This window comes from Halichoerus grypus, chromosome 6 (genome assembly GCF_964656455.1).
Source record: "Halichoerus grypus chromosome 6, mHalGry1.hap1.1, whole genome shotgun sequence".
In the NCBI taxonomy this organism is placed as follows: Eukaryota; Metazoa; Chordata; class Mammalia; order Carnivora; family Phocidae; genus Halichoerus; species Halichoerus grypus.
The window spans coordinates 84,427,639-84,454,432 of record NC_135717.1 but is presented as its reverse complement, the minus strand read 5'-3'; the positions used below and the strand labels follow the sequence as shown (position 1 = coordinate 84,454,432).

The 26,794-nt window shown below is 45.1% G+C and overlaps 1 protein-coding gene and 1 long non-coding RNA gene across 12 annotated transcripts; one reads left to right on the top strand and one right to left on the bottom strand.

The window, feature by feature from the left end:
* Positions 1-346: 346 nt before the first annotated feature.
* Positions 347-22,880, bottom strand: PHC1 (polyhomeotic homolog 1). Of its 11 annotated transcripts, none has more exons than XM_078075567.1 (17): positions 22,739-22,841; positions 21,204-21,346; positions 20,169-20,286; positions 19,620-19,777; positions 17,961-18,071; positions 16,646-16,726; positions 15,739-15,888; positions 14,982-15,137; positions 9,282-9,777; positions 6,198-7,003; positions 5,192-5,339; positions 4,731-4,942; positions 4,035-4,149; positions 3,246-3,372; positions 2,872-3,022; positions 2,185-2,416; positions 347-1,351 (listed from the first exon to the last, which is right to left on the bottom strand). In XM_078075567.1, exons 3-17 carry the CDS (start codon positions 20,224-20,226, stop codon positions 1,197-1,199), a joined length of 3,156 nt encoding a protein of 1,051 aa, XP_077931693.1. In that variant the 5' UTR covers positions 20,227-20,286; positions 21,204-21,346; positions 22,739-22,841; the 3' UTR covers positions 347-1,196. The 11 variants fall into 11 exon arrangements, with proteins under 11 accessions (XP_077931693.1, XP_035968833.1, XP_035968834.1 ...); XM_036112940.2 differs by having other exon boundaries at positions 3,246-3,354; XM_036112941.2 differs by having other exon boundaries at positions 14,982-15,113.
* LOC144382343 (uncharacterized) lies at positions 6,812-9,493 on the top strand. The gene is made up of 2 exons (XR_013449074.1): positions 6,812-7,752; positions 9,186-9,493. It is a non-coding gene; the product is annotated as an uncharacterized LOC144382343 (long non-coding RNA).
* Positions 22,881-26,794: the final 3,914 nt, after the last annotated feature.

Genomic DNA, 26,794 nt, shown 5'->3' with positions numbered 1-26,794 from the left:
GGCCATTGAAGAGTAACATGGCTCCACTGGACACAAGAGGATGGAATCAGTAGGCAGGGGCTTTTTAAATAGCTTTTAGGGAAGAAAATGAAATTATTTCATCTTTGGACTTTTAAATACTATTGGAATGATTTTTTTTTTCTTCTTTTCTAAACAGGGAAAATAATGTTATAAAAACATCTTTTTTGTTATTTGTTTGCATCCCTCCCCCAGTTTTAAAAATGCAAAAAAAAATACATTTTTTGTATAAAAACACGTAAAAGATTAAAAAAACAAACAAACAAGTTGCCCTAGTCTTTTGTATGAAAGAAGAGAATAGAGACACTGGAATGGAGTAAGAGACAACTGAGACCAATTTTTATCCTTTTACTGAGGAGGAAAAAAATATTTAATATTTTTGTTGTATAAGGAATAGCGCCTAAGGCAGGTACTTATACTCCTGACCTCAGCCCCACACACTCTCGTTTTAATAAAGCTATAGGACAGAGCAGAGTTGAATTGAAAAGAAAGGCAGGGTAGGAGACACAACAGGGAAACTGAAGGGAGCAGGGGGATGCGGAAAGAATGACAGCCACATATGTGCCACACACCTTTTAGCCCCTGCAGCAAATCAGAATGACACCAGCCAAGTCTCTGCACCAGCAAGTGACTCTGCCATGGATGCAGGAGAAGATGTTCAGTACTAAGGGAGCGACAACAAAGAAAACTCTGGGCCACAGCCGCAGTTGGGCAATCCAGAGGGAAGAGAGGGAGTACCAGATGTCATTACTTGAGTCACACAAGCTAGAAGAACCCTACCTCTCCCGTTGTGGAGGCACACCTACGTCCCACCCACTTCCTTACCTTACCATACTGTCTACTCCTCCTCTTGGAGAACTGAGACCCTGGCTAGATACTCCACTCCAGGATAAGGCTGAGCAGTCCTAGTTCTCTAGACTGCCTCTTTTATAAAGATTAGATTAGAGTAGGTGAGAAAAGTGAGAACTGTAATGATTTTAAAAAATAAGGTAGAACCAGAGAAAATGTCACAGCTGCCGCCATGTAGCACCAGCAACAAATTCTTGCACTTTTCTTCCCTGTCTCAGATTTACATAATTGGAACAGCTCTTTCTTCCCTGTAAAGTCTGCTGGTACCAGGTTATAACCTGGACAGTGGAGAGTGTCTGCCTTCGGCTCGTTTGTGCAAGAGGGCCACCTTAGGTCTCCTTGAGGACGTTTATCTTGGCGCAGATCTTGAGGGCAGGGCCCAACTTGATGTTCATGGCACTCATAAGATGTTCCTCTTTAAGTAATAAAAGGGCCTGTCCATCAATCTCCTGGGAACGAAACTCCTCTGCAATCTCTTGGCAGCCTAGAAGGAAATGGTGGGAATACATATGAGAAACTATGTGGTGGCACCAGAGGATAGGAGGGGGAAACTCAAGATGAAAAAATGGAGACCCAGCAGTGGTTAATCCCAAAGTACTCATCCTAAATTCAGGAATATAAAAGTCTGAGGTGGGAAGCTTTGGAAGTAAAATGAAATCAGAGAAACTGGCTATGTAAAAAAGCCAAGAGGAAAGAACAAAGTTGTTCAATCACAGAAATAACTTCATTCAAATAGCTTGAGGGAGAAAAGGGAAGGAGCAAGACCGCATGTTTTCTTTCACAGCAAAAAAGTCAAAAGTTCAGAGCCTTTATGGCATCTTTGTTTAAGGGCCGAGAATTCAGACAAACGGCACAAAGGGTAAGGTGATTTTCTTTTCTGGAGAAAACCATCCTTTGTCAAGAATAGCTTACAAACAATCCTGCCTGGAAGAGTGTGGGGTAATGATGGCCCCTACTTTCCTAATCACTTTAGTGGAAACAGTCTTTTATCTATGTCCGGTATCACAAAATCACATATAAAAAAACATACTTTATCCAAAAATTATTGGTAAGAAATATGAAAGTGAAAATCAAACATTGCAAGATTGCTGACATAGTAGAGGACAATCAGCCCAAAAGGAAATTAAGAAACCAGGCTGTGGGCAAGTAACCTGGGTAAATATGAATAGAGCCTTCGTCATAACCATACTTAAGCCCCTACTGCTTAAAAGTCAGTTCTAGTTCTGTTCCCTGTCACAAAGGCCCATGTGGGATAATCTAAAGAAAAGTAAACCTGTATGTGATCTGGGTTCTACTGGATATCCAGGCCCTCAATACCTTGTAGAGAAGCGATAAACTCATACACCTCTTCTACACTCCAACGGCTGGGATTGCTGGACAGGAACACAGGGTTGATGCCATGTAATTCCGGCGTCGGTGGCGCTGTATTGGGGTTCCCCAGGTCACGTTCTCCATGCCCAGTTCGCACAGATAGAGGCCCAGGAGATGTTGGAGAGAGTGCTTCATCGTAACTGGAATTATCTGAACCCCGGCTAGAGTCCTCTTGACCCTACAGAGAACAACACAAAGCAGTGAGGTCATGAATAAGTGTCAGAAGGTTTCTTTCCCTCGCCCCTTCCCAGTTAACTGGGTTCAGGTTAATACTGGGCATAGAGGAGAAACTAGTATTACAGTGAAGAAACTACTTTGCAAATGCCCGGAGTCACTAGTCCACTCTCAAGTAACTTTCAAGTATAAACTATCACTTTCTTGATTCTCCCCTTCTTCCAAGAATCGTAATCTAGATTTTGTCAAATGTAATGATTAATGGACACATGAACCAGTAATCAGGTGAGAAGAGACAAGGAGTCAGGATCTCTTGGAATTTGGAGTAATGCCATCAATACAAAACTCAAGAGTTCTGGTCTCACACTCTTTTTACCGGGGCAAACGAACTGCCCCGTAGGGAAAGAGGAAGGAAAAAGGACCATTTTAAAAGTTGCTGGCTCTGCAAAAGACGCTCACCCGGTGACGCTTGCCCTGGATTTTGGCACGGGCGATGTCAGAGGAGCTACGGCGGGGTCCACGCCGACGAACGCGAGCATAGTTGGCTTCTTGGAACTCTTTCATTTTTTTCCTCTTCAGCCGGAACTGGTGACTACAGCTCACATTATACCTACGGGTCGGGGCGTTTATGGGATGTCAGCGGTGCCAGAGACGACCACCTGGCTAGCCTTCACTACATGGGAATTGGTATTTTAGGTACCGACTTGGGGAAGAACACAAAAGCAAAGAAGACAGGAAACATCAGCTGTGAGGTGATCCTAGGGAAGGGGCCCACTGTTAGATGGAGAAACTGGTGCTGAAGGTGAGGAAGGGAGGGCAGGTGCCCATGGTACCTCTTAGCGCAGGTCATTGAGCAGAACCTCTTGGAGCCACGAAACTGCTCAGCAGGAGCATACTTCCCGCAGTACTCACACTTCAGGAGATTTGCCTTCTTATCTAGCTCTGGAAAACAAGGCATCCCTGGAGACTTGTCACTGGTACTGCTGCCGCTTGGGCCATCATTAGGCCCACAGCTGACTCTAATTACTTTCAGGGTTTGCCCCCCAAGACCTACACAACCTAATTCAGAATCCCTCAAACATAAAGCTCAAAATCCAAAACCATAAAGACACATCCCTCAAGAACAGCATGGTCTTCCTGACTTAAACCAGTCGTTTCCATTTTTGATGACTATCCCAATTCATACTCTCAGACTGCAGACAAGACTGCAATTCAGAATAGGAGAGAGGAACTAATTACTAACTAGAAAGATACAGGATCCCTCTCCCAACAAAAGTTTACAAAAGCAGTGGGAGAAATGTAAACAAGAGACCTTAATATAGATTATAAAACCTAGAATAAGGAGAAATGGAAATTAAGAAACATACTATTTTAGATCATCTTTTGAAAAATACATCCTTACAGTAAACAAGTAAATAAAATTCAGGTTGGCTTGTTAAATCACCCTAACCCGATAGGGAACTCCTTTTGTGTGATTCTACACATTCTGATATTTAATACAGTGCCTGTGTGTGGATGGACTTTGTATACCTCCCACTTTAAATAATTACCATTTTACACTGAGTCCTCAAACACATCTCCCTGAGCCTCCTCCCCAGATGGGTCTCTAAATAAATACTTACCAGCAGATGGGCTGTCCCCTCCCAAGGGGCCCCCTGACTGATTCTCATTCAGCCCTGTCGGGAGGCCAGTCTGTAGTGGCTTCTCAGACTCTTTCAGTAACTGAGAACAACCCACCTGTGCCAAAAAAAGTTTACAGTTAGGTTAGCCTAGTCCCTTTCTGCTTCTCTATAACTTTCCCCAGTTATTTCTCACCGCCATGCCTTTGCCTGGTTCTCGGAGTTAATGGCCAGGTCTGGTTTAGAGAAACATTTTTCAACATGGCAATCAAGAGGCCCTAACTGGCTCTTTTCAGATGAGCCATTGGAAAACAGGTTCCTACCTTGGCTCTCTAGCTTGTCCTTTTCCTTCCGAAGTTGCAGATACCTGTTGTTCTAGTCCTAGTTCTGCAACTCCTGGTATCTAGAAAAGTCCCTTAACTTCTCTACCACAAATTTCTTCATTATAATACAGCCTAGTTTGTGTAACTAAACATTATAGCTTCTTCCTTCTCTTCCCAACACTTTCATTTGCTGGTCTACACATATTCTTTCCTTTCCCCCTTCCCTTCCTTCTTTACAATTAACCATACAAACAACAGAACTGAACCATTGTCGAATAATTAAATGGTTCCGAGACTTGATTTTAGTGGACTTTGGAAAGATAATAATCAGACCAAGTCCCCACTTGAAAGTCCCACCTTATGGCCCTGCCCTCACCGGGAAAGGCTCTGCTCCTTCCTGGATAACGAAGCCTTCAATGATGTGGGTGAGAATCTGGGGCTTCACGATGGCCTGTGGAGGTTTTGAGTCACCCATTTGTCTGGACACCATGGCTAGTGTAGGAGGGGGTGCGGATGGGGCAGGAGCCAAGGCTACTAGTTCACTGCTTGGAGTATTAGCATTCACACCAGTCACTGGTTCAACTTTCTCTGGAACAAATTAAGGAACAGATAGGGGATGACATAATTGATCCATCTATTAGCCAAGCCAATCTGATCTTGCACAGTCATACATGTTCACCTTTGGATCATTCACCCTGGAGTCCCTGTTTTTGGATCTACCCATTCGTCCACCAAGTTCAGGCCCATCTTCTACGGAACCAGATTTAGCTCTGAGCTCACTCAGAACAGGTCTCTAATCTCCGCACTCCAAAAGGACTGCAGAAGTCAGTTACTCACCTCCAAGACTGCTCTTCTCCTCCATGGCCTTTGGGCTCTCGGCTACTGGAGACGCCTTGGCAGGAAGCATTGAACCCAATGTGGAGACATCGTCTCTCTCCTCCTCAGACTCTGCCTTGCGTTTGACAGCCAGTGTCTGGGGTTTGCTCTATAAAGTGAAGAATAGGAAAGAAACCAAGATTTATGAGTGAAGGATAATAAGGAACCTCAATGACTCCCATACTGTCAGTGAAAATGTTCTTAGTTCCAGATTTCCCAATTTGTGTACTTCCCACAGTACACTAAAATTCCCGGTCATTCCCAAGAAGCGTATCTTCTACATCAGGACAAAAGAAACTGTCACATTTAGTCCTGACCTACACCTCGGGATCCTGGGTTCATTATGGCCCCACTGAGAACCACTGTTTTTCTAAAGACCAATTTAAGTGATTAAGGCTATCTTGATCTAACTTAGTACAGATCCAAAAACCCAGAATGATTTCAGTAGCAAATTTAGGAGTATGAAGTACAGATTATTATATGCATTAATGTCTCCTACAAAAGGAACAAATAAATACCAGTATCTTAACCTTCCATCAATGTCTGTCTTATAAAAGAAGCACATAGCAGTTTAAGTTTTACAGTTTGTAACAAATAGTTGTCACAGACGAAACAATGCAATGATTAACAGAGCAGTTGCTGCAATACCATATTCGTGCGCGTGCGTGCGTGTGCACACACACACACCACACACATACATGCTCACTCACACATATTAATTACGTTATCTGTCATGGACTAAATGTTTGTGGTCCCCTCCCCCTCCCAATCCCTAAGTCCTAACCCCAGTATGGCTGTATTTGGAGATGGGGCTTCTAAGGAAGTAATGAAGGTAAGATGATAAATACCAGCATCTCAACCTTCCCAACTCTTTACTCCCCTCCCAAGTTAAGATCCATATGGGTCCACTGAGCCCCAGGTCCACTCAAGGGTGACCGTGCCCTCAAAACCATCAGACCTCACTCACCGGCAGGTGCACGGACTGCATGTAGAAGGCAGCAGGTACCTGGGCCACAGCAGGTGAGGAGGTCGTAGCCCCAGCCTTCACCACATGTGCCGTCCCCTGCACGGGAGCCAGGCTCATCCCAGAGGCCAATGTGGGGGGGCACTCTTGCAGCGCCCCGGGAGCCTGGGATGAAGGTGGTGAGGAGGCCAAGTGGGCCTGCCCAGGCTGCACCGTATTGGGCATCCCCCGGGAAGTAGGTACGGCAGCCGCCAGCTGTGCCAACCCCAGAGCCTGCGCCTGGGCCGTCCCCGGCTGCCGGGTGCCCACGACTTGCACAGGGATGTGGGGCGGTGGTTGCTGGGCAGCTGACATCTTCGTGGCGCCTAGCTGAGGAGGCTTGATGGGTGCTACAGGTGGCTTGGACTGGATGGGGATGGGTGGCTTGGGGGTTGGGTCAGGCGGGAGGGACAAGGGTGAAGACTGAAGCATGGGTTGAACCACCAGGGTCTGGGCTTGCTGCGGGGACTGGGAAGGCGGGACCTGCTGCGTAGGCGGGCCCTGCGGCGGCTGAGGGGCAGGGAGGGGGGTGGCCGGCGGCGGCGGGGGAGGCGGGGGGGGCGGCGGCGGGGGCGGCGGGGGCTGCTGCTGCTGCTGCTGCTGGGCCAGCTGGAGGTGCGTGGCCGTGTGCAGGAGCTGGGACTGCCGGTGCTGGAACTGCTGCTGGTGGTGGATGGCAATCTGCTGCTGGATGACCACCTGCTTCTGCTGCAGGTGGATCTGCTGCTGCTGCTGAATCAGGGAGTGGGGCTGGATCTGCGTGTAGGTGGCTACAGCAACAAGCCCAGGACGGAACAAAGAAGAGCGGGAAATAATCATTAACATTACAAGTTAAAAGTGAAATCACCTTTCCAAGGCGTACGGAGCTTTGGTATCACATAGGGAATGGCAACCTAACTGGGAAGGACCGGGGAGATCGCTTCATTCCTACTCTTCCCTGAGTCAGACATAACCAACTATCTCTCTCTACAATGAAGGACCTCAAGGGAAGAAGTCCCTTGCGCTGTCATTTCACGGTCCTCAGTAATTTCTTGCAGCCAGCTAACTTTTATTTTCTTTGCTACACTAAATCCTGTCCGTTTGATCCAGCAAAGGAGAAGGGCTGGCCCATCGCCCGTATGATTAGACTGAGTTCTTCAAGGGCTGAGTCCCTGCTTTCTACATTTGTACATCCCCAGAACCCAGCCCAGCACCCGGCACATGAGAAAGACTTAATGGTCACTGAGAGAATAAATGTCCACAGAGGTAAAGATTCCAACAGCTTCCCGTGGATGCCTCGGTTCTTCAGACTCATCAGGTTAGGTCACCAACTAGGAAAAGTCTCAAGAGCCAGCTGCTGCAGGCCCGGCCTTTACCCAGTTTCCTCTGCGGCAGGCGGCCCCGACAATCTCCCCGACTCGCGACTCTCCCAGACTGCCCAGGGAGCATGTAGGAGATGAAAGCACTTCGGAAACCGAGTGCTACGGTACATAAATACTAAGTAGGAGGAGTATAGCTGATGACGAACTCATAACTTTTTGTAAGTAAATCATCCAAATACAGCAACAACTAAAGTGCTAGAAACAAGGCAGGGAAAAATAAACATTACCAAGTAAGGTGCACACATCTAACTATACCGAACCACAGTCTAAAAGCAACTATAAACCATTGGGGTTATTATTCTTCTTTTATCCTTATCATTGATCCAGATGATCATAAGTTCACTATATTAAACCGTGGCTCGGGCACCTGGGTGGCTCAGTCGTTAAGCGTCTGCCTTCGGCTCAGGCCATGATCCCAGGGTCCTGGGATCGAGTCCCACATCGGGCTCCCTGCTCCGCGGGAGGCCTGCTTCTCCCTCTCCCACTCCCCCTGCTTGTGTTCCCTCTCTCGCTGAGTCTCTCTCTGTCAAATAAATAAATAAAATCTTTAAAAAAAAAAAAAACGTGGCTCTATTTGCTAGTCCTAAGTGCTCTAAGGCACTTACACCATCTCCGCTCTACCCTGGCCCAACAAATCATCATTAAACAGAGTGAGGAGGGGCACCTGGGTGGCTCAGTCGGTTAAGCGTCTGCCTTCAGCTCAGGTCATGATCCCAGCGTCCTAGGATCCAGCCCCGCATTAGGCTCCCTGCTCAGCCGGGAGCCTGCTTTTCCCTCTCCCTCTGCCCCCCCCGCTTGTGATCTCTTCCTCCCCCCGCCCCCCGCTTGTGATCTCTCTCTCTCTCTCTGTCAAATAAATAAAATTTTTTTTTTTTTAAAGATTTTATTTATTTATTTGACAGAGAGAGACACAGTGAGAGAGGGAACACAAGCAGGGGGAGAGGGAGAAGCAGGCTTCCTGCCTAGCAGGGAGCCCGATGTGGGGCTCGATCCCAGGACCCCGGGATCACGACCTGAGCCGAAGGCAGACGCTTAACGACTGAGCCACCCAGGCGCCCCTATTTTATTTTCTTTTTTAAAAAATTTTATTTATGGGGCACCCGGGTGGCTCAGTCGTTAAGCGTCTGCCTTCAGCTCAGGTCGTGATCCCGGGGTCCTGGGATCGAGCCCCACATTGGGCTCCCTGCTCCGCGGGAACCTGCTTCTCCCTCTCCCACTCCCCCTGCTTGTGTTCCCTCTCTCACTCTGTCTCTCTCTGTCAAATAAATAAAATCTTTAAAAATAAAATAAAATAAAATAAATAGAGGGAAGAGAGAAGTCATCCCTTAAGCTAAATCGTAAGCTCCATAAGGACAAGGAATCTGTTTTTCAAAGATGCATCCCTAACACCTCCTACACCTCCTACAGCAGGCAATTCAGTTAAGAACTGGGTAAATGAATGGGTGGGATGGGTAAACTGACAAACTCAGGGCCAAGAAGCGGGGATCGCTGCCTGGTGGAAACAGAGATCTACCTCTGTTACCTGTCCTCCTCTCTCCCTGGACTAATATGATCAAGGCTGATGTGATTTTCTTTCCTTCCACTACTCCAGGACCAAGAGAAGCAGGAAAAATGGCAAAGCAATGTACTCTGAAGATTTCAAACAAGTTCTGAGAGAATAATGACCTTGGGAGAGGCGACAGCTTACCTGAACTAATAAGGGTCTGGCTGGGAGCAGGTGTAGCTGTCCGTGTCAAGTTCATGCCCACATTCTGCTGACCAGGCCCATCTGCTTCTGCCTTCTTGGCCGCTGCACTTTCTGCTTCTGTCTGGCTTCCCTGACTCACAGTCACTGTTTGGGCTGCGGGCAAGGGCTGCACCACTCCTGTGCCCTTCCTGGGACAGCTCCCACCCCCACCCATTCCTGAGGAAGGCAACTGACCCAAGCCCCCAGGTGCCTGGCCACCTCCGCCTGGCCCCACGGACCCGGGGATGCTACTCCCACTGCCTGCACCAGCTTGACTGAGGTTGAGGGACTGGCCCGAGGCCCCAGAGGAAGCCTGAGCCACAGCGAGGGCCTGGCTAGAGGCCTGGGACAGGCTAGAGACAGGGGAGGCTCCAGGAGGAATGGCCTTCTGAGTAGAGCCTTGCATCTGGGGTCCTTGGGCTGAGGCCTGTTGGTTCCTCACTGCCAAATTCTGCACCTGAAAGATAAGAAGAAAAAGATATACTGAGAAAAGGGGAACAGGGGGCATGAAGGTCAAAGACTTCTGTGACTGATTCAGAAGCAGTGAAGACAGCACAGATATTCCCCAGCCCCCCCTCAAACCTTGTTCCCCCACCTTTACAATTACATACATTAAAGTCCTTCCAGTCACCCAGGGAGGGACTCTTGAATCCTATTTGATTTTCAGTCTCCTTCATTCACTATCAAATCTATCAGCAAGTTTGCTCATTTATTCCTTCAAAATGTCTCAGATTTTCCCTTTCTTCTCCGTTCGTTCATTCGTTCAACACTGACCAAATGACCTACTATGTTTCAGGTACTACACTGGATACTGGAAATGCAAAGACGAAAGACACTGTCCCTGCTCTTAATGAGTACTTTCTACCGGAACAGACAGACAAGAAAATCAACGATAGCCCTATTATACTATGCAGAGATCTGCGCAAAGTGCCATGGGAGCAGAGGAGGAAGATGGACTCAGACCGGGGAGATTAGGGAAGACTTCCTAAAACAGTCTTTTGTTCCATCTGAGACTCCATGGGTGAGAGCAAAAGCGAAGTTTGAAGACATAGGTAACAACATTTGGAAGACCATCGAGCCAAGAAAGAGCATAGCATTTTTGGAAATTATGAATATTTCACTACATTTGGGGTGAGATGGAGGGAGTGGAAAGAAATGAAGCTAGGAAGACAGGCTGAGGCCGGGGAGGGAGGAAGGTTTCAGATCAGGAAGGGCTTGGTGCATTCAAATGAGGAGAGTCTGAACTTTAGTTCGGGAAAAGAAAGTTTATCCATCTTCCCCACTGTTCTATTTCCAGCACCTAGCACAGTGCCTGACATAGGAAGTACCCCAGAATATGAAGAGAGGACTGATGAGCACTTCACTGATGACAGGAAGCCACTGAAGAATATTAATCAGAATAAACGTAATCAACCCTACAGCTGAAACCATTCTCTTAAACATTGCTGACAGAAGTGTAAATCAGTACAACCGCTTTGGCAAATGGTTTGGCATCTTATCCTCAAGCTGAACATTCACACACCCCCTAATCCAGGAATTCTACAGGAGAAACTCTTGCTATATACAACAGGAGGCATGTGTGAGAAAGTTCACAGCAGCACTATTCATAGTTAACGAAAGTCTGGAAGCAACCCAAATGGCCATTATCAGAAGAGAAGATGAATGAACTAAAGTATATTCACACGGTTCAATACTACATAGAAATTAATAAAATACAATGACATGCAATAATATGGATGGATCCTGACAATAAGCTATTAAGAAAGTATTCCCCCCAAATTACATACAGCACAAAGACCTTATAAACTTAAATACAAATACATACACACACACACACAAAATATAGAACATATGGTATCTGGAATTACTTCTAAATAATCCACAGGTGGAGGAAAGCGGCCTGGATAGAAAGGCGATGTGTTGATAAATGTTGCAGCTGGCTGGCAGGTGCATAGGGATTCATATTTTTTTCTATTTTTGCATAAGTTTGAAATATTCCATAATAAAAAGTACTTTTTAAAAATATATGTAAACACGATAAAAGTATAAAAAAAGGGACACAGGGAAGGATGAACCTAGGAATCAGAATGATTGCTACCATGGGTAGGGGCAGGCAGTGGGTGGAACTGGGGATTGCTTATTACATCATTAAAACATAGTAAATAACTAAGAGTGGGCCATGAATGGACCACTGCTAACAGGATGTCATGAACCAAGGATCATGATTTATCAAATTCAGTATACCAGAAGTACCATTTAAAATAATGTTAGGAACAACAGGTATTTTCTTATTTAAAAAACTTATTCGGATAGTAATATGGAAGATGCTTAGAGGTAGACAAGGCTGAAGTCAAGAGACCAATTAGAAAACCAGTACAGTAATGCAGGTGAAAAATATAAAGACCCTGAGTTCAGGCAAGCAGTAAAGAGGTGAGAGCTTTTGAGAGAGACTGACAAGATTATCAGGATGGGGTGCTGGGGCACTTAATGTGATCGGGCAATTATATAGTTTGTTTCTAATCAGCTTTCCATAATGACTATTTAAAACTTTCCTGGTCTCCCGATATACCTCAGAACCACCTGCTCTTCCCCCTCTCCCTCATCACCCCTGCAGAGACAATCAAACCATCATATGAGCACACTGCAGCAGTTCCATCACCAAATCTATACATGCCCTTCACAAACCCCCACCACTTCCTTCTCCCTGCTCTCCCTTCTATCCTCCCTCCTATCAAGTCCTTCTCCACACTCAGGGCCCCAGCCCTCCTCCTTCTCAAGGAACTTGTACTATCAATTCCTTCCTGTATCTTCAACCTCACCGCTAAAGGCACCCTCCCATCACACCTGAACCCCACGTCCCCAGCCCCAGCTTCATCCTCCTTTCATTACTAAACTGGTAATAACTGTTTACATTCACTGCATCTATTCTCACTATCCAGCCATTCCTCAAGTGATACTAGTTTGGCTTCAACCCCCCAAACTCCACTGAAATGGTTCTCCGTCCATATTAGTAACTCTAACTTGTCTCTCTACTGCGTTTGACAGAGGACTCCCTGCCAGTTCTAACATTCTGCTCCCTTGTCTTCATGACACCACATAATCCAGATTTTCCCATTTCTCTGTCACTCCTTCCTACTCCCCTCTGCCAGTTCATCAGCCTCTACTTGACCTTGAACTATTTTCCAAACAGTCCTAACCCTCAGGGCTCCATCTTAATATAAAGGCTTTTCTCTTGTCAATCCATACCTTTCCCTAAGCAATGCCAAATGCTCTCTGGACTTCGATTATCATCTATGTGTCTACTACTCTTGAATGTTTATCTCCAACTCAGACCTTCCCTCTAAGCTCAAGCACCAGATATATAAAACAGCTGACCTCGTGACCCACTGACTCACAAGCACGTCTAAGACAGGGTATCCAAAAGTTAACTTCACCCTAGGTCCCCTTCTCCAACATTCTCCATCTCCTGAGTAGCACTAAGCAGCCGCCTCACCGCCGTCACATCTCGTCTCTGGCACTTCCCTCAACTGAATCAGTTTTCCTCTTTCAAAGATCTTCTAAGTTTTTCTCAAATCTATTCATCTCTGTCCATCTCCGTTGTTACTGCCTAACCCAAACATCATCTTTCCCCAAAACTGTTGTTCTCCCTAGATTCACACTCACACCACTTCCATTTATTCTCCATAGAGGAGCCAACATAGTCTTTAAACAAAAAAAATGAACAAGCCTCGAACCTTTCCAGGTCACTTCCAAATTGAAAATCCTCCCATAGTATCCCATCACCCTTTGCATAAAGCCCAAAATCCTAAACACTGTTCCCAACGCCCTGCAAGATGAAGTTTCTCCTATCTCCCTGGTACCATCTCCATCCCCCTTTGCCAAACTCCAAGCACACAGGTCTTCTTTCAATTCCTCAAATATATAAAGCTCCTTCCCTCCTCTTTGGATTCAAGGGGTATTTGGACATAAGGTTCCCCCTGCCTTCACCACTCTCCTTCCATGTCTTCACCGGACACCCAATTTAAATGTCACCTCCTCAGGGCAGTCTTCTTGACTTTCACCCCGATCCCAAGGCTGAATCAGGTCTCTTTCTGTGTTTTCAGAGCACTCTGTACTTTCTAATGAAGCAATTATTAAACCATTCAGGTGATTCTTTGTGTAATGTCTGGTGCCTCAATGATTTGTAATCTCTAACTCATTTAATCCTCAACACACCCCAAAGTAGGTATTTAACAATAGCTATTTTATACACGAAGAAACTGGCAAAAAGATGTTAGGCCATTTGCCTAGGTCACACAGTAAGTCATGGACTTGGAATCTGACCCAACTATCAGATTCACATTTGCAACCACTACTCTGTCCCTCCACATATTGACACTCAAATATCTGATGAATAAAGAGATGGATAAATGAAAGAACTGGATATGAAACTCATCCTCTGATCCCACTGCTGTTACCATAGTCTAAAACGAAGGTCTTACCCTAGTAACTAAATGACCCCCAAGAATCTCTTACTAGGTTCCTTAACTTCTCTTTCTTCTCCAGGCACATGTTCCTAGATGATTCTTTCCAAAGTATTTTCCTTATCCTATTAATCTGCTGTGCAATAGCCAGCCTTGACCCCTGCTACCTATGAAGTTACTTGGCTTTCAGACTTCTCCCTGACAATGACCTTTTCTACCATCAGGTGTGTTGTCTCCACTTTATCCACTCATCCCCAACTCAGTCACATATGAATCAAGCCTTTACACACACTGTTCTCTCTCCAGTTTTCTTCTAACTCCAAATCAAATCCTACCGATCCTTCGAGAATCTGCTCAAGTATCCCAAAAGTCCTGAGCAGGGATGCAGCCAACTCTTCTCTAAACTCATGTGTCACTCCAAGTTAGTACCGTTTACTTTGTACCTCTTTGGGCTCTAAGCTCTTTGTACTTCTTTGTTCTCTAAGATCTTTGAAGACTTGCCTTGTCTTTCCTTTCAAGCTTCCCAAGTTTCTAGTGTATATCTGAGCACATCAGTAGAAAGAGCTCAACCTCAATATTTACTTGCTAACTGATAAACTAAAAGAATGAAAAAAGTTATTATGCGATCCCAATTTGTATTCCATCCATAAGAAGCAAAAACTCAGGCTCGAAATATATGTACATGTTTGGGGGTAAGGCATGGGAAGCAACGGTGAAGAAGACTTTCCTGGGCACACAGCGAGGAGAAACAGACTACTGAGAGTTGGCAGCCACAGTAACTCATAAAGAGAAGGAATCAAACATTCTTCCAGCAACAGCCAGGTGGGCTTCACATCTACCTAACTGCAGAATTCCCTCAATCACCCCTTACTTGAAGAGAGCACTGCAAATGAAGAGAACTAAGACCTCCTGAATAAAACTGAGCCACGGAGGGCTGGAAGAATATAAGGAAATCTGCCCTGGATTGAGAATAAGCCTTCCCAGATCTACAGGGCTGTTTTCAGTCAACTCCGCTTCCCTTCCTAACTCAAATAACTCACAAGTTACAAGGGATTCGAGTGCTATGGAAATTAAGAAAAGGGGAGAAAAAATAAGAATGCTGAGAAGTCGTAATGGGGTAGCAGGGTGGGCCCTGGTCTACGGTGGTTCCCTTCATCCTCCCCAGTGCCCATCCACAGGTCAAGTGGTTGCCACTGACCTGATCTGCATCTGTATGAGCTCCCGGAGACTGAGCAGATGGCACCTCGTGCTGGACCGCAGCCACTGCCCCGTTAGGCATCAGGATGAGCTGGGAGGCTAGAGGCACATTCCGGCCCAGGGTCCGGTTTACCTGCAATAGGTTTCCCAGCTGTGGCTGGCAAGGAGAGGAGGAAGAGGAAGAGCAAAGGAAAGAGAACAAGAGGAGAAGAAGAAAGACAGAAGAAACGGAAGGGAAGGACCACAAGACAAAATAAACAGAAGATACGAAACTGCTAAGCCCTGCCCCTTTCCACACCAACCCAGGAGACCCTTATTCTCCATATGCGATGAATCATCCAGAAGGAAACCTAGAATGTATATAAAACTACAGATTGATATCAAAGAGTCAAACATCAAAGAAGTTGAGACAATGAGGATTTTAGAACAAGTATTTATGTATAGTAAGTAGACAGGCTAAGAGATAACACTTAGAATTTGGGTACTCGAGCCACAGGTTTAAAGATTAGATTCTATGTGACACCACTTCAGTCAAATATTAAGGCGGACACCTTCTCACTTAGGAGCTCAATGCAATCTGCAGGCTACCTGTGAATACTGAGCATCACTTCTAGAGGTAAGTAAGGCCTAGGAAGTAGATCAGCATATCTTAGCATATCTGGGCAACCATGGTCAAATCAAACAGCTTTCACTCAAGTCTGTGGCAGGGGCATAACAATTATGCCCCTAGAACAATGGTGGTTGTGTTCGTGGCTTACCCGTAGATACATCTGGGCCTGGGACTGGTTGAGAGGTGGGGAGGTGGTGTTCCCCAGTAGCACAGATTGGGTCAAAGTGGTAGCACTGGGAGAGCTCACACTCTGGGATCGGCTGATGAGCTGGGCGGCCGACGTGGTGGCCAGGTTGATCTGTGTGGTACAGAAAGGAACAGAACTAAAGACTTAGGAGACGTAAAAAGGAATGCACATCACCGACAAATGCAGAGGGACACAGTGAAGAACAGAATATCTAATTTTCTTTCTTTCTTTTTTTTTTTTAAGAACAGACTATCTTATTTTCAGAGTCAGGGGGAAATGAATAATACCTTCCTGACCATAACTGTCATCCTGGCTACTGGAGGGTAGTACCAAAGTAAAGAAACTAGTCCCTAACCACTAACATTACCAGTTGAGAGGGAAAAGGAACAAAATGGAGCAGACTTCACTCCTTGTTAAAGGGTCCAGAGATCAGGGCGCCTGGGTGGCTCAGTCATTAGGCATCTGCCTTTGGCTCAGGTCATGATCCCAGGGTCCTGGGATCGAGCCCCATAGGGCTCCCTGCTCAGCGGGGAATCTGCTTCTCCCTCTCCCACTCCCCCTGCTTGTGTTCCCTCTCTCGCTGTCTGTCTCTGTCAAATAAATAAATAAAATCTTAAAAAAAAAAAAAAAAACAGGTCCAGAGATCAGTCCGTCCCTTTGTCATCTCCTTTTCTTCCCCAGGATTTTCTTCCTCCTTTCTTAGACCTCCTGAGACCCCTATATAGATTCCGGTCAGTTGTTTCCCTTTTACTAAGACTCTCTACATAAGAGCAATAATCACCATTGATGGCTCAATTCACAAAGTCCTTCCACCCAGAGACAAAGACCCAGGGAAGGAAGCCTCTCGGTGGGGAGCCGCGGTACTCACTGAGGCCTGGGTGGTGGTAGTCTGCTGCTGTGCCGTGCTGGTGTTTGGGGAGCTGGCCTGCCGACTGGCAGCAATCGTGGCCTGTTAGAGGGGAAAGGAAACAAGAAAGAGCAGAGACAACGAAGGAAAAGACTGAATCTTCTAATCACAGGCACAAAATGTAATAGAGATTTCAGATAAAAACCCAGAGACTCTACTACGGAGCAAGGAAAAGTATATTCACTATCCCCAAAACTCTCACGTTACCTCCTATGCCAACCTAGTAACTCCCACATAACCCTCCTGGGGCAATCGGGTAATCTGCCCTCCTCCTCCTCCCACTTTCTTTTAGGTGGAAGAAGAATCTTTGACCAGTTCATATCATGAGTCACTCATAAGTCTAGCACAGGGCTGTCCAAAATACAAATACAATGCAAGCCACATAAATTATTTTCTAGTACACACATTTTTTTAAAAAGTGAAAAAAAGAGGGGTGCCTGGGTGGCTCAGTCGGTTAAGCGTCTGCCTTCAGCTCAGGTCATGATCCCAGGGTCCTGGGATCGAGCCCCGCATTGGGGCTCCCTGCTTGGTGGGGAGTCTGCTTCTCCTTCTCCCTCTGCCCTCCCCGCCTGCTCATGCTCACTCTCTCTTGCTCTCTTTCTTTATCTCAAATAAATAAATAAAATCTTAAAAAATAAAAATAAAAAAGTGGGGACGCCTGGGTGGCTCAGTCTGTTAAGTGGCTGCCTTCGGCCCAGGTTATGATCCCAGGGTTCTGGGATCGAGTCCCACATCAGGCTCCTCGCTCAGCGGGGAGCCTGCTTCTCCCTCTCTGTCCCTCTGCTTGTGCTCTCTCTGTCAAATAAAATCTTTAATAAATAAATTAATAAATAAATAAATAAAAATAAAAAAGTGAAAAGAAACAGGAGAAATAAACTTTATTTTATTTAAGCCAATGCATCTCATTTCAACATATAACCAATAAAAACAAAATACTGAGATACTTTACATTTTTTTTCGATATTAAGTCTTTGAAATCCAAAATTTTACTATACATCTCAATTTGGACTAGCCACATTTTAAGCGCTCAATAGCTACACGTGACTAGTGGCCGCCATATTGGACAGTGTAGTCCTAGAACATAGACATTCTACCTCCTAGTTCCTACTGCAACCCCAAAAACTAAGACCCCTTCGTCCTCCTACGGAAGGACAGGAGGTAGACAAGACTACGTTTCTAGCCTGAGTGGCAGGAGGACTGCAGGAGGCAGTAGGCCCCGACCCACCGGCAGCGCCTATCCCCTCCCTGTTGGGCCAGCTGGCTGCTGACCTCTCACCTGCTGGACCGCAGCCAGGCTATGCAGCTGGGCATTGCTGAGCTGCTGCTGGAGCATGAACTGGTGGAAATACTGAGCCGCGTTGGGCTGACGCTGCAGCGCCTGCAGAGCCTAAGAGGAAAAAGAGAGGACCAACCCACTTAGGATGAATCGCCCCTCATTCCTATTCTATGCAAATGACTGTGATCTGGTGAAAGGGACAACTGGGAAAGAGAGAAACAAAGGAAGATGGGGAGCGTGGCTAAGTCAACATCTGATTTGTCCATTTTTATATTAGAACTAGTAAGTTCACATAGTCCTCAAGAAGTGGAGAAACAATTAATTCTGTTCTTGTATACAAAGAAAAGTAAAGCAATGTAACTCACATGAACTCTTAATTCCCAAAATGGAATGTGGAGATACATGACGTAGCAAGGAAAAGAACTGGACTAGCCAAGTTGAAAATAAATTGGACATCAAATAATACAAAGAGAAGAAGAGGCGCCAGGCTGGCTCAGTCGGTAGAGCATGCGACTCTTGGTTTCAGGGTTGTGAGTTCAAGCCCCAGACTGGGCATAGAGCTTACTTAAAAAAAAATAAAAATAGGGGCACCTGGGTGGCTTAGTCAGTTAAGCATCCAACTATTGATCTCAGCTCAGGTCCATGGTTTCAGGGTCATGAGTTCAAGCCTGATGTTGGGCTCCAGTAGAGAGCCTACTTAAAAATAAATAGATAGGGACGCCTGGGTGGCTCAGTCGGTTGGATGTCTGCCTTCGGCTCAGGTCATGATCCCACGGTCCTGGGATCGAGTCCCACATCGGGCTCCTTGCTCAGCAGGGAGTCTGCTTCTCCCTCTGCCTGCTTCTCCCCCTGCTTGTGCGCTCCCTCTCTGACAAATAGATAAATAAAATCTTTAAAGTAAATAAATAAATAAATGGATGGATGGATGGATGGATAGAGAGATAGAAGAAAAAAATTGAAGACCATATCCTAGGAACACAAAAGACCATGTTCTAGGGACACAAAAGACCATGTTCTTGGGACAGAGCCCCAAGTGGTTGAAAATGATGAAGAATAGAGTAAATAGTGGCTTGTGAAAGATTCTATCAGGTAAAATTTTCAAATAACTGGCATTTTCAAATATTTACAGTAGATGTTTATAAAGATGATACTGCAGTTTTAGTGTCACCTTTAGGATATTACTGTATTCTTATTCTTTAATAATTAGAACTATTCTTATGATGTGCATAGTTATTCTAGCAACCAAGATATTTTGAGTAAAATGCCCCATTCCCAAGATTTTTTAAAGCATGGAATTTACTATTTGTCTAAAAATAAAACTCCAAAGAGTTTCATACTTCCATTACTCAGGGCGATTTATAAGAGAGACCGAAGATTAAAAACCTGACAATCCATGAAGAGAAATGGTTAGTTAGAATCTAGCTACATGAACTGAATGGTATAAAAAAACCGTGATTTGCTGACTGAATCTCATTCTCTGTTTGCTTGCTCGAACTGTTGTAAACTCCTAAGATTCTCAGAGCTGGAAGGGACATTAGTCATCACCTAATCCATCTCCCCCAGTTTGCTGGAAAGGAACTAAGAGCAATTATCTTCCAGCACCTGTGCCCGCCCGAAGCCAATATTCACAGATCACAGCCCCTCACAGTTGAGCCTCACCTGCACTGCCTGCCGTTCATACAGTGACATCTGAGCTATCTGGGGCCGAGAGCTGCCCCCAGAGCTGGAGCTCCCATTGGTGGAGTTGGAGTTCTGCTCACTCTCCGTCTCCATGATAGTGGTCCACGGTCCCCAAAGCCGGTGCTCTGACTCAAGACCTACATGGAAGTTAGCGAAGGATTAAAATTCACACCTGATCTCAAACTATTATTTCATGTTATCATTCAAGTTATCTAAGACTCTTCCTCTTCTTTCCATTAGCCATGACTCCTTGGGCTTAACTACCAAATCTGCAATACACACTTACAACCATATGTTTCCCATACCATCTTTTGAAACTATGCAGTGTCTCAAAAGAAACCTTTACATATTCCCTCATGACTGTCTATTAAATATCAAATGGCTAGAATTTAAGACTCATAATACTAAGGCTACCTTACATTCCCATAACATTTTTTAATAGTTTAAAATAGTCCCACTTAAAAGTTCCTGTTTTCTCACTTTTATCTGCACCTGCAACATCATTACCAGCATCACCTTAACATTTACCATTTACTGAGAAGTCACCAGGTGCCTCCTCTCGCTGGCTTAGGCTCTTCATCTCCATTACCTTTCACAGTGCTTTAATATGATTATCCCCATCTTATAATTGTAGAAATGAGGTTTTCTGAAGTTAAAGAAGTTTTCCTAGTATCAAGTCTCTTTACATTAACACATGCTGCTTCCTCAAACCAAAAAAAAAAAAAAAAAATCTGTGATTAAGGCAGTGTCATTTGGTTTGAGTATTCACTGTCCTCATTTTATGGAGGAGGGGCTCAAGATACAGATATGTTAAATGCATCATGGAAAGTCATAAATCTAGAGGTAGAGGGACGCCTGGCTGGCTCAGTGGGAAGAGCGTGCAACTCTTGATCTTGGGGTCATGAGTTCAAGCCCCACATTGGGTGTGGAGATTACTTAAATAAAACTTTAAAACAAAACAAAACAAAAAACTAGGAGGTAGAAGAGCTATACAAATAGCTGCCTGATTCCAGCTCAGGTTATTAATAAAAACACCTTGGGCACATCACTTTCCCTGCTGGCACCTCAGTTTCCCCATTTGCAGAAAAGCCTTCACAACTGAATGTAACATATCATTTTAACAAATGACTACCAGGTATTACACATATTAAATACACAGCAATGAAAATCTTCAAGAAAATAAAACTCAACTTTTTAGCTCATTTTAGTAACCAGAATTTACCCTCTGGGGTCTACATTAAAATTTGCAAAAAGACATGAAGACACTGCTAAGAACCAAGCAGAGACAGGAGAAGAGAAGTAAGAAGAAATATGCCTCCAAACAACACTAAATGACAATAAGGGTTTTTGTTCATTCTTTTTTTTCCCCTCTTTTGTTAGGCCTAGACACTATATTCTCTACTTTGGAGGCACGGGGCCACTAGAAATACTAGGTCAGCAAAGCACTCTTCAGTTTAGGAATGTAAACATCAAACCAGAATTCCTGCTAAGGCCTGTCAACAGTTTTATTAAAATGGATTTATCATAATGATTACATCCAAAACAAAGTAAATAAAATCAAACCGCTTGGCCTTGGAAACAGAGTTGGGGAGATTTCTTATTCTGTTCCCAGTATCATCGGATGGCATCATTATCCCCCAAGTACTCAACCCATCTCTTCAGTTTTATTTAGGTATAGCAAACGTCACTGCAAACATGGATATAACCTAAGAAGTACACAGAAGAAATCATATCAGCTTCAACTCTAGTTATCTTCTCCCACATCTTTTGCCACAATATCAAAGCACTAAACAGATACAGACCCATGAATCCTCATTATCAGCATGTGAAGAAAAAAAGTGGGTAAGGATTAGAGGCAGCATGGCATAGTTGTATAGATCAATGGATTTAGTTCACTGGACTCAGAGACATGAGACCCTTTTACTAGTTAGAGGAGACATTAACTCCTATATTCATAGGTGAAAATGCTAAAAACTGTAGGACCCCACATCTCCCCCAAAATGGAAGTCTTAGTGGTATTTTTTTTTTTTTCAGATTGTGAATTGAAAATAGAGATGGAAAGGTACTGGCTTAAGTAATAAAATCAGGAGAAACTGACATCAAAACCAGGATTCCTGGATCCCAGGCACATACTATTCATTTGCGATCAATGTTGGGACTGCAAAATTAAACACAAAAAATGAAAACAACAAAAAGTTTAGGAGGCACAGTGCATTTAAATTTTCAGAATTACGTCAGAAGAGAAAGTGCGAGAAGCTGATCCACAGAGGTGCCCACAATAGCTAAACTATGGTCACCCTGAAAGGTAGTATTTGAGTGTGTATGGGTTGGGTTAGGTAAGGAGCACAGACCTCTGGAAGGGAGCTAGAATAGTGAAATGGACCTGGGACTGGGTCCATTGAGCCAAGAGTTGGAGGAAATAAATTTTCCTAAACCTAAAACTCTGTCTTGTAGAAAGTACGGGACATAGAAGGGCGGCAGGAGAAGGGCGGCAGGAGAAGGGGGGGGCAAAAGGAGAAGGGGACTGTGCAAAAGAAATGGAAGTGGTCTGGAGAATAGGGATAGTAAGCGCCCAGGGGTCCTTGTTGTATACAGAACCTTGATGAAAATGAGGTTCCAAAGAGGAATCAAAGACACCGGGGGAAGGGGGCAGATAGAGTGGAGCCAGGAGTGAACTGACCCAAGTGAGCAGGGAAATGTGCTTACTGATAGCCGGGAGACAAGCAGGAGAGAGACAGACAGAAGTCAAGGAATTGGAGACCGAGGGACCAAGCGGACCATAAAAAGCAGGGAGATTACCAGACAGCATGCTTGGATGGGAGGACCAAAGTCAGAGAAGGAAAAATGAATGAGAAAAGGAGCAGTCAGAAGCAACTAGGGTGACGGACAGACGGCATTCAGCGCAGCGAAATGAATAGCGAGAAGACTTGGACAGACAGAGCCGAAGGACCGCAGAGCTAAGCGCTAGAGGTAGGCAGGGAAAGAAACTGGGGGAGGTACCTGGGGCGTTACACAGACGGAGGTGGCTGAAGAAACATCCCCGCGCAGCCAAGCCCCCAGAGGTCCTGTCCCTCCCCAGCCCGCGGCCGCCCGGTTACCTTCGCGCCTGGCTCTGCACCCAAGTGCTCCTGGGGGGCGTCCACCTCATGTGCCGGGGTCCCCAGTCGCCGGGCTGGGCGGGGGGCTCGCTCGGCCTCCGCGGCGGGCTCCCCTCGCCTCCTCCCCTTCCTGGAGGGGCGGGGGCGCCGAGGGCGGGGTGGGAGGTGCCCGGCGCGGCCGCGGCTCCCCGCCCCTCCCGCCGCTCCGGGTGCGGACCCGGCCGCGGCTCTGCCAGGCCTCCGGGGCTCGCTCCGGGCCTGTCACTTCCTGCCGGGCCGAGAGGGTGGGGGCTGCAGGCCGGGGGCTGCGGGCCGGGCTGGAGGAGGGGGCTGGCGGGGAGGTGCTTCCGGGGCAGCCGGACCCCTCCCCCGTCCCTCCCCTCCCCTCGGCGCCCTCCTCCCCCTCCTCCCTCCCGCGAGTCCCTCGTTTCCTGCCGGCGCCCGTTGCCATGACGACGCCGCTCCCGGGCCTCTGCGCTCTAGGCCCCGGGGTTTTTTTCCCCCTCTCTCGCTCTCTCTTTCTCCTCTTTTTTTCCCTTCTTTCTCTCCGAGTTCTGCTCGCCGGTTGGAGGGACGAAACTGAGAAAGTGCTGGCCTCTAGTGGGGAACTCGCTCTCACCGAGGAGATGGGAGAAGGGAGGGAAGTGACGTGAAAAGGGGGGGAAAAAAGGAGGTATTTTCTGGAGCTTCTGGGAATAAGGGCTGGAAAGAAAGGATCAAAGGGACGATCGAGCAAAGAGGGAAAAAGCGAAGCAACAACCCTAGAGAAACAACAGACTGGAAAAGGGAATAAAGCCGAGGAGAGGAGAAAACAGGAAAGAAAAAGACTGAGGAACTGGAGAGAGAATGTCGATTGTTTAATCTCACCTCAACTCCGAGAAGGCGGGAAAGAAGGCTGCTCAGAAACTGAACCCATTAGGAGTTGACATTCATTTAAAAGCAGCCACCCAATAAGACTTGCTTTGAATAACACATTTAAGTCTGTAGTTTCAGGGATTTTGTGTGCGTGTGTGTTCTTAGATTAAATGTGTATGTAAAAGAGAACGACAAAAACAAGGCAAGAGGCATAAAGAGAGCAGAACAATGGGGCTGTATTTGGGGATGCTGAACATTGGATGAGGCAGTAGCCTTTGTCATTTTATTTATGATAGCGGTTTGTCAGTTTTTAATTCTCTTACTCTTGTGAACATTCAGGAAATATTAGTAGAGCACCTACTATGTGTCGCCTCCTGTTTTGGAAGCTTCGGTGCACAGAACAAAGATAACTGCCCTCGTTTACCTTTACTGAAGGCTGGGGGACTCCTTGTGGATTAGTATCTGAGGCTGGTGCTTTTTCTTTCTCCTCTTAATCCAGTAACTATTTTTCACCTCATATTTTTTCCTAACCTCTGTTCTCCTCGGTTATTTTCTCTGTCCGCCCACTCCTAATTCTCTCCTTTAAAAGGCAATGCATGATTTGTTTTTAGATGAAAAATAGAAGTGTTCTCTTTGTTTATAAATTAGACCCGTTTAGATTTGCACTGAGAGAGGTGTGTTTGGACTCCCAGCTTTTAGTTTGTGGTAGCCAGATTTATGTCAGAGAGAAATCCCTGCCAGGCTTCTAGGAACCAGCCAGACGAGTATGGCAGCCAAAGGACTGGAAAAGCAAAGGCATGAGGTGTGGGGAGGTGAAAGGGTATGTTGCCAGGATGGTTGACAGGCTTTGGCAGAGGATGAATGGAAAAGATTCTGGCAGAGAACTAGTGGTAAAAAAACTAGGTAAAGCATTAGTCATTTAATTCAAACTTAGGTTTTTGACATGTCAAAGAAGTTTTAAAGCTTTCTTGCGCAGGCTTACGTGGATATATTGAGCCTAAGCTGAATCTCCTAGCACCAAAGAAAAAGTTGTATCCATAAGATAATTTTCAGATGATCCAACGTTCACATTACTCATGTGCTTCCATGGGTTCCATGTGAGAATTGTTGCTATTAAGTGTCTAAAGAAGGCCTGTACTATATCCCAAGGATAAGGAATCCAGGTGTCAGAGAGTATTGTTCCAAAAGCCTGTGGAAGTTGCATACCTGGCGGAACATGGCCATTCCAGCCCCATTAGAAGTGAAGTACTACTATGGTATAGAGATGCATTATGCCTCTAAAGATTTTTTGTATTCCCTGGTCTACTAAAAGTTACACATTTCAATGATGTTAGGGAAAAAGGTAGTGATGATGTATAATTTTGTTGAATGATCTAAATCTAGCCTGGGAATACTCACAGACCATGTCTTATTGATTATGAACCAGTAGTTTAATTTTCTGACCTAAAGGCTTGTACCCCATGTTTCACAGTAATTCTTTTCAACTTCATTTCCCTCTAAGACAGACCAGTCTTCCAGAGTCATGGGTCTAAGCAGTTTTCCAAAGACAATTTCAGGATAAAAAAAAGAAATGCATCAATAATAAAGTGAAGTATTAGGAAAACCTCCAACCATAGGAAAATCATTCTCATGGACTAAATCAGCTTGGGAACAGGTACTGAAGAATGTGTCTCCCTCGATCTAAACAGAGCAAAACAATTTGTAATCCCTAGAAAATCCTCGACTGACTTTTCTTTCTTTTTGAATTTTGCTAAGCTTTCTCATTTTCATTTAATGATTCTGCTGGAATTAGTCTTTTCTTTTTCAAACGAAATAGTTCTTCTGAATGGAAGGCCAAATAATTTCTTTACTCTGCATAACACTGAAAGTCATTAGCCTAAACAGGTGAAAAGGAAATGCATTCTATCTGTTGTGTGGAAGTAGAAGCCCTCCCCCTGCAAACTCAGCTAAATAAGGAAAGATAAGGATTTGAAAAGAACTCAACTGTTTGACAACAACTAAAGCAAATAGAAGGTTGGCCAATATAATTTTGCATATCAACCGAACATTGAATAAGCTTTCCTCAAACCTTCCAAGCCCAGCATTGCACAACGAACTGTAAAGGAAGAGTGGGCCCTTAACCCTAGAGGTGTTAGTATCATTGGAATGTATCTGTTTACAGGTAACCAAGTAAGTACACAAGTATGATCACCGCTTGTATGCAAAGGTGGACTGGATGAAATAGGGAAAATAGGAAATCATAACCTTTACTCTAACCACCACCAACTGCAGATGTGAACCACCATACACATCACACCTCCATCCCACCACCATGCTATATGCCACTTTAAGGTCTAGTCAAGAGGAAGTAAGATGAAGATTAAAAGGACTTAGAGACTCTTAAATTTTTTAAGCAAAAAAGAACTTTAAAATTATGCAAGCCCCTCGACTTTAATGGGAGAAAATTGAAGGCTAAAAGATGAATGTAAAAGAGGGACATTTTATATTTCCTACCAAAGAGAAGATGTCCAATAAATATTAGTTAACTGAATTAATTTCCTAGATGGCTGCCCTTCTCTCAACTGAATAAAATATATGGAATTAAAAGATTAAAAATACCTCTTATTCCTCACCACTAATAGTCATGATGGAGTTCTCAGGACACTCCAAAATATAGCACCTTGGTATAGTGACTATTTTAAACTGAAGGAGTTTGAGAAAATGGCAGAAGCTGGAAAGTCATTCTGAACTCCTGCTTCCCTCTTCCTTCTTCTCTAAAACCGGTCATAAAACCCTCCTGTGAAAGGTGCCCTGGGCGGAAAGGAATATACTTATCTCTGAAGACAAAGGGACACCAAGAAGAATCCTAATAGACTTTGCTAAACTTCTCCCAATTTATAACAATTACCTCATACTCCTTAACTTAAGATATTCCTCTACAACAGTTCACTCTTTATTAAACCTAGCACAAAAACACACTGGTCTATTTCTTTGGGTCTTCATTTTCTGATGAAGGCTCCCAGGTCACATCAAAATTATATTAAATAAATTTTGCTGAAATAAATTTGTAGGTCTGAGATGGAGTCGCTTCTGCCCAGGATGCTGGGCCAGCAAACTGAAATTTAGATAAATTTCATGTCCCTGTAAATGCTTCACTAGGCCAAAAACTCAATATATCCAATCAGCCAATCCCCAAACACTAAGCCAAACCTGGGCTCAATA